Raw genomic sequence first — 12,711 nt, 5'->3', positions numbered from 1 at the left:
ACTATTTTCTTTTGTGCTCATGCCTTACAAGTTCTGAATATGAACCTAACAAGTCTTTTCACTGAAATTGATAATAGACATTTAGTTAATCAGGCACCTATTTCAGTGTCATCAACAAATTATACCAGACTTGAGATCACATACAAGTTTTGTGCACAAAATCTTTTTTTTTTTTACATGGCCATGATTTTCAGTCAATACTTTTAAGTGAATAATATAATAAATATTTTTAACACCCATTTAATTGAAAACCAATGCAATTATGAAGTTTAAGCTTGTGTTTTGGAACTCTGATTTATGGCAAAACAGAGGAACGGATGGGACCTTCTGACATGGCATGAATCATTCCTTACAGACTTTGGCAATGTGGTTGCTGAAAGAAGGCCCAGTTTCTCTTACTGTGAAGATGATGCAAGATGTTCATACCTATACAGAACAGCAAGAAAACCTGTGATAGTTAATAAATAGTCTCCAAATTTCACAGCAAGGTGCTATGAATGTCAAGTTTCTAGGTTGTTATGGTTAAATTGTCTATTTAATTCCAAGATGGAGTGAAGTAAGAGGTTCTACAGGACAGTTAGTTGCCATTACTAGCTAAAATCAAGACCAATATGATTCGTATGGCCATGGTGATGGACTTTGAGAGACCGTTAAGTCCACTGCAAGCCAGCGTATCATTTACAGGATTTTCTGAGAAAACAGAAGGACAAAATAGACTCCATCACTCACTATGCAGATGGGAACTCATCTGGCATTTAAGAGACAAAGTTTGAGAGGATTAAAGTAAGGCTGCAAGATTCACCTGGCTTTAGCTAGAAAGAGGATTCTCCTGGCTCACTGAAAAACTGAATTTTGGAATTAGAAGTTAACAGGCTGGAAAAGAAAGAATGCCACCATTAGCTGAGGAAGTTTGAACTGGTTCCTAGAGTACAAAGTGGCTACTCAGACAGATGAAGCAAAACTGTGAAGGAGGATTTCAAATTGCTTTAAAGTTAAAAGAGGATTTGTTTTCTGTAGATTAGAGTATACAGTATTTCTTCTGAAGTAGTGTTTAGTTAATGTTGATTTTAGGTAAAATAGAGTCATAGAGATGTACAGAATGGAAATAAGACCCTTTGGTCCAACCCGTCCATGCCGATCAGATATCCCAACCCAATCTAGTCCCACCTGCCAGCCCATATCCCTCCAAACCCTTCCTATTCATATACCCATCCAAATGCCTCTCAAAAATTGCAATTGTACCAGCCTCCACCAGATCCTCTGGCAGCTCATTCCATACATGAAACACACTCAGTGTGAAAAAGTTGCCCCTTCTGTCTCTTTTATTTCTTTCCCCTCTCATCCTAAACCTATGGCCTCTAGTTCTGGACTCCCCGACCCCAGGGAAAAGACCCTGCCCATTTACCCTATCCATGCCCCTCATAAATTTTGTAAACCTCTAAGGTCACCCCTCAGCCTCCGACACTCCAGGTAAACAGCCCCAGCCTGTTCACCCTCTCCCTATAGCTCAAATCCTCCAACCCTGGCAACATCCTTGTAAATCTTTTCTGAACTCTTTCAATCTTGAAATCTGAAATCTTATGTGCTACCAGTCACTAAAAATTCAACATCTTTCGCTTTGAAGAGGTACAGAGGAACCTCGATTATCCAAAGAACACAGGCAGGGAGTATTTTGTTCGGTTAATCGAAATTCCGGATAATGAATGCCAGATAACATTGTTTAGCCAAGCGTTAGGACCTTGCTGGATAATCCGATATTCGGATAATCGAGGCTCCTCTGTACTGGTCTCTTCACGAATCACAAGGTGCTAAATAATATGAATATTATTCTGAACATAATTACCATCTCATTAGGAACAAGCAGCATGTTTGAATTTGAGACCCTAGATGATGTTTACAAGAAGAATAAGACTACCAGATTTATGGTCTTATGGGGTTGGTGTTGGGTCCTTTGGCTCCTCTTGATGCACATTAATGACCGGACCTTGGTGTACAGGGCACTATTTCAAAACGTGCAGCTGAGATAAAATATGGAAGCATTGTGAAGTGAGAAGGAAAGAGTAAAATCTCAAAAGAGCGTAGTTAAGTTGATGGAATTGGGGGATAGGTCCAGGGAACAAGTGGAGATGAAATTTAATCCTGACAGGTCTGAAGTGATTCAGTTTGGTCGAAAGAATGCAGACAGACAAGAGATGACAAAATATACAATTGTAAAGGGGATGGAAGAGCAGAGGGACTTTGGTCTATGTAATGCGTAAATCAAAGGCAGGAAAGGTCAAGAACAAGGTCAGAAGGCACATAACACCAGGTTATAGTTCCAACAGGTTTGTTTGAAATTGTCAGCTTTCAAAGCACTGGTCCTTCATCAGGTGAAGTGCACCCCAGTCCAATAACAGCATCCCCACATCATGGCTAGGTCAAGAACAGTTATGGTTAATGCAAACGGAATTCTATGCCTTAGCATGAGGGCCACAGATTATATAAAGGGGGATGGAATATTAAATTTTCATAGAATGCTGGTTTGGTCTCAATTGTTATAGTGTCTAGTTCTGGGTACAATACTTTAGAACAGAGGTAGCGCAAACAAGATTTTCTAGAATGACTCTACAGAAGGACTCCAGTTCCATGGACAGATCGGAGAAGTTGGGAATATTTTCCTTGGAGAAAGTTGAGTGTTCAGTACAGGCAGTCTAAATCATAAAGGGGCTTGGACAGAATAGATAGAGAAAACTGAAAAATTCCACAACAAGATGTTTTAAAGTAATTGGCAAAAGAAGCAAATGCAATAAAGAGGAAAACATTTCATGCAGTGAGTGGTTGAGATTTCTCCATTGATCTTAAATGCAGGGATTGACTAAAACTTGCCCTGGGACAGGTTGATAAATGATTCATCCAAGTAGTAATAAGATAAACAGGGCATTTTCAAGTTGACAGGCTATACCGAGTGGGGTACCATTAAGATCAATGCTAGGGCCTAAACCATTTATAATCTGTATTAATGACATGGATGAAGAGAATAAAAGTAAAATAAAATCTGTGTTTGTTGATTCATAAGTCAAAAGGACAGAAAAAGGCTGTAAAGAGACAGAGACAAGTTAAGTGAGTGGGCAACAAGTTGACAGATGAAATGTGAATTTATTCACTTTGATAATAGGAATAGAAAAGCAGAATATTTTAAAAGGTATGAAAATGTTAATGTTCAGAGGGAGTTGGTATACTGGTACAAGGAACAAAAATGTTAGTTACAGTGAACAATTAAAAAGGCAAACAGCTTTTATTACAAAGGGACTGGAGTTGAAGAATAAGGAAGTCCTTATTACACTTGCATAGGGCTTTGATCAGAGGATAGTGGGAATACTGCACAGTTTGTTCAAATGTTTTGATTAAAGGAAGCATGTGCATGCACAGCAAAGGTTCACTCCATCTGCTCCGTGATAGTTTCTCACTATACAAAAACCCAGAGTAAGCTGAACCTACACTCTCTAGAGGTTAGAAAAATAACATTCACCAACCCAGAGAGTTGCAGTTGTTCCATTGTTAAATATATTTAGGGCAGAGAAAAGACAGATTGTTGATTCATCAGGGAATCAAGAGATAGTGTGTGTAGAAATGGAGTTGAAAATGAAGAATATCTATGATCATACTGAATGGGTGGAGCAGGCTCAATTCAGAGTACTGATTACTCCAGCTCCTAATTCTTAGATTCTTACATTTGGTCAAAATTCCACAGACTGGATTTTCTTGCACACATCTCCACCTTGATGTCACAAATAGGCTGTGGGAAGAGGCTGTACTTTCAATTATAAAAGGTTATTAGTTGAAGCATAACCACTACAATTGCACCAAAGTTATGAAAAGGAGGCTGCATTTACAGGGAATCCTATTAAAAGGCCTGCGAGGAACTAGTGCTCTTACTAGCTCAGATCAAGAACTCAACAGATATGGGTAATGATAGCGAGAAAACCTGGAAAGGGCCACTTTATTTCTTTTCTAAATTTCAGGCAAAGCCTTCACATGATAATCCAACATATAAAAACAAAGGGATACTTCCTTTTAAGATGAGGAGGATACAGGAAAACATGTTTAACAGGTTTAATTGGAAGCATACTAACTTTCGGAGCGCTGCTCCTTCATCAGGTGGTTACGGAGGACACAATTAGAGTCATAGAGATGTACAGCATGGAAACAAACCCTGCGATCCAACCCATCCATGCCAACCAGACATCCCAACCCAATCTAGTTCCACCTACCAGCACCCAGCACACCGACCCATATCCCTCCAAATCTTTCCTATTCATTAACCCATCCAAATGCCTCTTAAATGTTGCAATTGTATCAGCCTCCACATCATCTCTGGCAGCTCATTCCATACACATACCACCCTCTGCGTGAAAACGTTGTCCCTTAGGTCTCTTTTATATCTTTCCCCTCTCACCCTAAACCTATGCCCTCTAGTTCTGGACTCCATCACCCCAGGGGAAAGACTTAGTTTATTTATCCTATCCATGCTCCTCATAATTTTGTAAACCTCTATAAGGTCAACCTCAGCCTCCAACGCCCCAGGAAAAACAGCCCCAGCTTGTTCAGACTCTCCCAGTAGCTCAGATCCTCCAACCCTGACAACATCCTTGTAAATCTTTTCTGAACCCTTTCAAGTTTCACATCTTTCTGATAGGAAGGAGACCAGAACTGCACGCAACATTCCCACAGTGGCCTAACCAATATCCTGTACAGCCGCAACATGACCTCCCAACTCCTGTACTTAATACTCTGACCAATAAAGGAAAGCATACCAAACATCATCTTCACTATTCTATCTACCTGTGACTCCACTTTCAAGGAGCTATGAGCCTGCACTTCAAGGTCTTCTTGTTCAGCAACACTCCCTAGGACCTTACCATTAAGTGTATAAGTCCTGCTAAGATTTGCTTTCCCAAAATACAGCACCCCGCATTTATCTGAATTAAACTCCATCTGCCACTTCTCAGCCCATTGGCACAACTGGTCCAGATCCTGTTGTAATCGGAGGTAAACCTCTTCGCTGTCTACTACATCTCCAATTTTGGTGTCATCTGCAAACTTAGTGACTGTACCTCTTATGCTCGCGTCTAAATCATTTATGTAAATGACAAAAGGTACAGCACCCGGCACCGAACCTTGTGGCACACCACTGGTCACAGGCCTCCAGTCTGAAAAACAATCCTCCACCACCACCACCCTCTGTCTTCTACCTTTGAGCCAGTTCTGTATCCAAATGGCTGGTTCTCCCTGTATTCCATGAGATCTAACCTTGCTAATCAAACTCCTATGGGGAACCTTGTCAAACACCTTACTGAATTCCATATAGATCACATCTACTGCTCTGCCCTCATCAATCTTCTTTGTTACTTCTTCAAAAAACTCAATCAAAGTTTGTGAGACACGATTTCCCACGCACAAAGCCATGCTGACTATCCCGAACCAGTCCTTGCCTTTCCAAATACATGTACATCCTGTCCCTCAGGATTCCCTCCAATGAGATCAGGCTCACCAGTCTATAGTTCCCTGGCTTGTCTTTACTGTCCTTCTTAAACAGTGGCATCACGTTTGCCAACCTCCAGTCTTCTGGCACCTCACCTATGACTATTGATGATACAAACATCTCAGCAAGAGGCCCAGCAATCACCTCTCTCGCTTCCCAGAGTTCTCGGATACACCTGATCAGGTCCTGGGGATTTATCCACATTTAACCATTTCAAGACATTCAGCACTTCCTCCTCTAATCTGGACATTTTGCAAGATGTCACTATCTATTTCCCTACAGTCTATATCTTCCATATTCTTTTCCACAGTAAATATTGATGCAAAATATTCATTTAGTATCTCCCATATTTTCTGTGGCTCCACACAAAGGCTGCCTTGCTGATCTTTGAGGGGCCCTATTCTCTCCCTAGTTACCCTTTTGTCCTTAAATGTATTTGTAAAAACCCTCTGGATTCTCCTTAATTCTATTTACCAAAGCTATCTCATGTCCCCGTTTTGCCCTCCTGCTTTCCCTGATTGCCATGCATTCATCTGCTCAATCCTCCTATTCCTACCCTCACTAGCTCATAGCACTGGGAGTAATCCAGATATTACTACCTTGAGGACCTCCTTTTTAAATTTCTGCCTAACTCTCTGTAATCTCCCTTCAGAGTCTCAACCTTTTCCCTTCCAATGTCGTTAGTTCCAATGTGGACAATGACCTCCTGCTGGGCCCTCTCCCCCGTGAGAACATTCTGCACCCTCTCGGAGACATCCTTGATCCTGGCACCAGGGAAACAACACACCATTCTGCTTTTTCTCTGCTGGCCACAGAAACGTCTGTACCTCTGACTACACAATCCCCTCACAATTGATCTCATGGAAGCCGACGTACCCCTCGTTGCATTAGAGCCAGTCTCAATACCAGAAATGTTGCTGTTCGTGCTATATTCCCTTGAGAATCCGTCAACCCCTACATTTTCCAAAACAGCATACCTGTTTGAAATGGGTATATCCACAAAAGACTCCTGCCTTAGGTGCCGACCTCTCTCACCCTTCCTGGAGTTAACCCATCCAAGTGACTGTATCTGAGACTTTCCCCCTTCCTATAACTGCCATCCGTCACATACTGTTGCAAATTTCTCATCGCTTCTGTCTCTCCAACCCATCTACTCGATCTGATAAGATTTGCATCCAACAGCATTTATGGCAGGTATAATCCACAGTAACCCTTAAACTCTCTTTAAACTCCCACATCTGGCAAGAAGTACATATCACTGCAAAGGCCATTTTTGCTCCTTCACAATCTACAGACCCAGAAAATAACACTGTCTTATTCCTCTACAAACACTGCCCCAGGTTAAATTAATAGCTATGGCTTACATTTTAAGTTTAGTCAAGAGACTTACCTCCAAAAACATATAATCAAGAAAGAATCCACTATACTCACTACTGCAGCCTTTCTCTTGGACAGTCCTAAAACAACAATTAACTTATCTGATTCTGTGTTGTGAACTTCGCCCAACAGTTCCTCCAAGATTAGTTGTGAATTTCACTGTTTGTTAATTTTCCCAGATGCACTCCGATGTCCAGCGATACACGAATTCAAACAGCAGAGGCAGTAACTGTGCAGGTTCTCGTTCTCTCGCTCTATCCTGCACTGTCCTCACCATGTGCTTCTTTTGTCTGCTCTTCTCCCTTTTAAACTGTTGTTTTGACTTTTTTTTCCCTCAAAGTTCCAAAACAATGCAACAGCATTGTAAGGCACAGAATTTATAGCAAAAACTTAGTGTGATGTAACTGAAATTATACATTGAAAAATACCTTGATTATGTGTTGAGTCTTACATCTGTTTGAATACCATGATAGTTTCACTTCTTTAATGTGTAAATCACAAAATCTTTTTTTTAAAAAAAAGGCTGCATTCTCAGGTTAACTGTAACAATTGGTGTTAGCTGGACAATATGTTGAAGGTGTTAGCCCCCTGTGTTCTCTGTCTATGCCATGATGTTTAGTTTGATTCTAAATCTACAATACGAGATAAGAGTTTTACATGAATTTGTGTAGTTTTTGAGCAAAGTACAATGTAACTGTGCAAGTACAAATTCACCCCACAAAATGTGTGGGTGTGTGTGTGTCTGTCTGTCTGTCTGTGTTGGGGGTTGTGAGTTGTGAGGAGGCTACAGATGAATGGGCACTGCAAAACAATCAGGAGTGTTCCTTCCCAGTTGGGGAACACTTCAGCGGTCCAGAAAATTTGGGTGAGTATCTTCCAACGCGGACTTCGGGACAGGCAGCAGCAAAACATGGCCGAGCAGAGGCTGATAGGTAAGTTACATACGCATAGGGAGGGCCTCAGCCTGCACCTTGGGTTCATGTGACACTACAGGTGACCACCTTTGCAACACACACACTTAGACAATCTACACTCATGTACACACATACACAATCTCTCTCAACTCCTCACCCCAGACATATACACACTCCCACTTGCATCCCCTCACAGACTTAAGACACTCTACACTCACTACACACACACATATACACACTCTCTCACACTCACAACCCCCAACCCAGACAGACATACACACAAAGACCTACATGCACACACATTCTGTGGGGTGAACTTGTACTTGCAGAGTTACATTCTACTTTGCTTAAAAACTGCATGAATTCATGTAAAACTCTGTTATTTCACTTTTTAGATTAGGATCAATCTAAACATCATGGCATAGACAGAGAACACAGGGGGCTAACACCTTCAACGTATTGTCTAGCTAATACCAATTGTTACAGTTAACCTGAGAATGCAACTTCTAAAACAAAAGTTTTGTGATTTACACATGAAAGAAGTGAAACAATCATCGTATTCAAACAAATGAGAGACTCAACAGACAATCAAGGTACTTTTCAATGCATAATTTCAGTTACATCGCACTGTAAATTTTTGCTATAAATTCTGTGCCTTACAATTGTGTCCTCCACAATCACCTGAAGGAGCAGTGCTCCGAAAGCTAGTCTGCTTCCAATTACACCTGTTGGACTCTAACCTGGTGTTGTGTGATTTTTAACTTTGCACACCCAGTCCAACACCGGCATCTTCAAATCATGTTTATTTGTAATTGTGTTACCTTGAAATACACCGTCCCCTTCTCTTTAACAATGGCAGACTGCTCCAATTTCTCATCTATGTTCATCTCCCAAGACTCTTTAGCCTGATAAAATGTTTAAAAAAAAAATTGGAAAATAACTACAGGGTAACCAGTCATAGACTTGCTCCAAATAGAATAAGTTATGGAAAAGAAAACAAAATACTACTTCAAGGATTCAGTTTATTGGTAATTTCCAGTAATGTATGCTGGAAGTGCACAAACATCAACTTCAGGCAAGAACATAAACAACATTGATACCCTAGCACAGTTTAACACAAGAAGTGAACGTTGACCATCCAGCACCATCAAACCCTACTACCAGCTTCCTCACTTTAGATGAGCACTTTCAAGGATGATTGTCCCCAACTTGCCATAAAAGAGAGCTTCTGGTGAAGCATTATTTTTAGCCTTGAATCCCCAAAAGAACAATGTTGTTACAGTGCAGAATTAATCTGGTCACTACATAGCAGTTACAGTGCTGAAGATGCTTTGAAACAGCAGCAGAATGACTGCTGGCACCAGGCAGTCATTAATATGGTCTTTTCTTACCTTTTCAAAGTTTTTCAATACAATTTCATATACCAGGTTTGCACTTGGAGGAACATTCAATTTTGGATTACCGGCTTCGCCAAATCCGTACCTATATGAACAACACTAGGTCAAAGAAATATTTGAAATAATCACCTATAAATCTATTTATAATCACTGTTTATCTTTATTTCACCCAGCTCATCCTCATCTTTCATAAAATGAAATCCAAATAGTCAAAATTATATTATAGTTCTCAAGTTTCTATATTCTCCTATCCAGTTTGGCTAATTCCAGTTTGGCTAATTCCAGTTTCAACAGATCAACGCCCTTTTAAGCTTCATCAAGGCACATAACCTCCAGCATTATTGCAGCACTATGGTTGTATTTATTCATCTTATTTCATCAATGGAACTACTTTGCAAATGTGTTCTTTCAATTCTTTAAAGTCAGTCTTTTTCAGATGTCTTACAGGTCCAATAAATACTATTTATTAATCTTCAACGAGATTCTGGGCAAGATGACATCGCAATAACTGCACCTTCAGGACACAGTCAATGCTCACTTTCCATTTTGCTATCTGTAGATTGTAGCTGGCATGTTTCTGATTCGGCTAACCTTTTTTGCCCTGCAGACATTCAAAAGATTTTACCTGGATGTCCACCAACTTCAATTTTGTTAATTATCATTAATGCCAGGCTCAGTCAAATGTTGCCTTGATGTTGAAGGCAGTTATTTGTGCCACCAACTATAGTTAAGGTAGCATTCCATGTATAACTGAACTAGCAATTTAGAGACAAGCAAAATTCCAGAAGAATTTAAATTCAGTTCACTAAATAAACTAAGGCCTATAAAAGTGTGCAAAAATGTGATTGATATCTGTCCACTAATAAATGACCTAGCAAGTCAGTTACTTCCATAAAAATCACTACAAAAAGAAACTAATGAATAAAGCTGAAGGACTACGCAGTATCAACAGAAACACTAGACATGGTTTAGTTCAGGTGACCCTGCAAAGTATTTATTTACAACTGAGCACTTGTGCCATAATTAGAGCTGTCCTATAATAGGTAAACAGTTATGCTCACCAAACGATATCTTATAGCCAATGTTCTGACTCCATTATCATCCCTGTATACAACCGGTCTCACTGAGATTCATTAAAAATGATAGCACGATAAGAGGCTCAAAACTACTGAGCATTAAACTACAGACAAAGAATCTTGGAGTTGATTACCACTTATCACCACCGCCCCCACCCCCCAAAAGGTTTTTTGTAGCCATTTAAAACACCACTGAAGGTAGCAAGGAAACAATATAATCTGGCCAAGATACACTCGTCAGCAAAAGGTGATACTGACAGGTTCACTACTGACTAACTGGCTAAATCTGAAGGTTAATTCTCAGATGGTGCCCATGACAGGTAGAAAAAGAGACAGAACACAAACATGAAAAAAAAACTATACTTTGTCCTTAAAAAACGTTATGTACAGTATTGTCAGTATATCCATTATACAGTCCTTATGGAAGCAAAGCCCTGATTTTACAATGGGATTTGAACCACCAGCATGGTGCTAAACAGGATTAATTTAGAACAGATCTTGCAGTTCAAAAGTGAGATACTGCTAGTCAGTTGTATTAGACAATAACCTGCAATCACCTGGCACATTTCTTCATCATTAAGCAGGAGGATTAAAACTGTTTCAACAATCAATGCTAGAAACAACATGAAGCATGCTGAAAAATGAGATGACAACCTGGTAAACTACAAGAGAGCATGCTTACTAAACAGGGAGAGCAGCATGTTACAGTTACGAAAGCCCAAAATCAAAAGATCTGATCAAAGTTCTCCATTTGCCATAAATGATAGTAAACAACTAAGCATCTAATGAAAGGACAAAGCTCGATGAGCAGCAATGATGACACATTGCAACCAATTGTGTGCAGAAGGCTCCAAGTATTTCACAGCCTCCTTGTGCCAATTACCACCAATAAAGTGTTAGTCTTCACGCAATTTCATCTCTTCACATAGTCATCAAAACAGTGATGGCCATGAATCAACATTGAGAAGGAGTCAGCACAGTGAGGTTAAAATCATCTTGATGAAAGTGAGGACCGCAGATACTGGAGATTAAGGTCGAGAGTGTGGTGCTGGAAAAGCCCAGCAGGTCAGGCAGTATCCCAGGAGCAGGAGAATGAACATTTCAGACAAAAGCTCTTCATTAGGAATCATGATTCCTGATTAAGGGCTTTTGCCCGAAGTCTATTCTCCTGCCCCTGGGATGCTGCCTGACCTGCTGGGCTTTTCCAACACCACACTTGCTATTGATAATGAGTCAGACAGTAGTCCAGCTGTAGTGTACCAGGCTCATGCCCCAGAATCAATCAATCAGTCTCTAAATGAGTACAGTCACATTTACTTCGATCAAATAAAATGGAAAAGTATAGACACAGTAGGCCAAACAATCTGTCCAAATACCACTCCAGTGCACTCTCAAAGTAATGTAAGGTATTATTCAATAGTACCAATCCTCAATTTTTCTCCCCCCCATCTGAGATGACCCTGTTCTAGACTTCACATCTCTGACTATTTAGTGATACTAATTGTATACCGACAATCATGAATATTTCCCCCTTATTCGTCATAAGTAGCAAATGCATTGCTCTGTATGTTTTTCCACCATCTGGCATCAGCAAATTAAACTCTTTCTTTCTTACTCTGATAGACTGAAGAAAATAATCTGCTGAGAAAACTTTCTTCAACCTAAAAACTTAACAGGTTATTAAAACCACACCTGCGATGACCACATTTATTTACTGGATTTTTTTTTGTTCTCTTATCTCTTTCCATCTAGGAGTTTTACCTGGGTTTTCCAATAAATAAACATACTCAGTTATTGTGTTGAGCAGGACAGCAAATAAATGGTGTCCAGAAGGTGCTATATTTAAACTTACTTTGGTTTTAATGATATAACAGCCTCTTCTCCCTTTTCCATTTCTTGCAATGCCTTCTCAATTCCTGGTGGAACATTGTGTTCTTCACCATCTCCAATAATAAATGATAGATCTCGATTATCGAAGACAGTACCCTGGTATTTGCCTTCCAAATGGACTGAAATAAAAAGAATAGAAATGACAACTATTTAAAATATCGAATGAGCATTGGTCCAAAACAGAGACACCTCAGCAGCTCCACTGCTTTACAAGATATTTCACATTCTGCTTCATTCTTGTGACCTGCACTCGAATGTAATTCATTAAACTTGGGAGTTCAGTTCTAGCAACTGATTAAAACTTCTCTAATTTTTTATCTTTTCCACATCTGCAAAGTGTTGGTTTTCTCAATACATCATCTGTCTACCAAAACATTGCATGAATGTAATCATCTGACAGCATTTTATACATGGGCACAGTCAACAAGTTAGATTACTTACAATGTGGAAACAGGCCCTTCAGCCCAACAAGTCCACACCATCCCTCTGAAGAGCAACCACCCCAGACCCATTCCCTAAACCTAACACTATGGGCA

At 40.0% G+C, this 12,711-nt stretch overlaps 1 protein-coding gene across 2 annotated transcripts in view; it reads right to left on the bottom strand.

Annotated features, from left to right (window-relative positions):
- LOC132824952 (peptidyl-prolyl cis-trans isomerase FKBP4-like) overlaps window positions 1-12,711 on the bottom strand; it is a 48,501-nt gene that overhangs the window by 11,304 nt on the left and 24,486 nt on the right. For both annotated transcript variants that reach the window (XM_060839856.1, XM_060839857.1), the window contains 3 exons: window positions 12,138-12,294; window positions 9,204-9,294; window positions 8,634-8,717 (listed from right to left, as the gene is read on the bottom strand). In XM_060839856.1, coding sequence (XP_060695839.1) covers window positions 8,634-8,717; window positions 9,204-9,294; window positions 12,138-12,294 — 332 coding nt within the window. The remainder of the gene's footprint in view (window positions 1-8,633; window positions 8,718-9,203; window positions 9,295-12,137; window positions 12,295-12,711) is intronic.

Source organism: Hemiscyllium ocellatum, chromosome 19 (assembly GCF_020745735.1).
Source record: "Hemiscyllium ocellatum isolate sHemOce1 chromosome 19, sHemOce1.pat.X.cur, whole genome shotgun sequence".
In the NCBI taxonomy this organism is placed as follows: domain Eukaryota; kingdom Metazoa; phylum Chordata; class Chondrichthyes; order Orectolobiformes; family Hemiscylliidae; genus Hemiscyllium; species Hemiscyllium ocellatum.
Note: the sequence above shows the minus strand (reverse complement) of the source record. Positions and strands in the feature narration are given on the sequence as shown.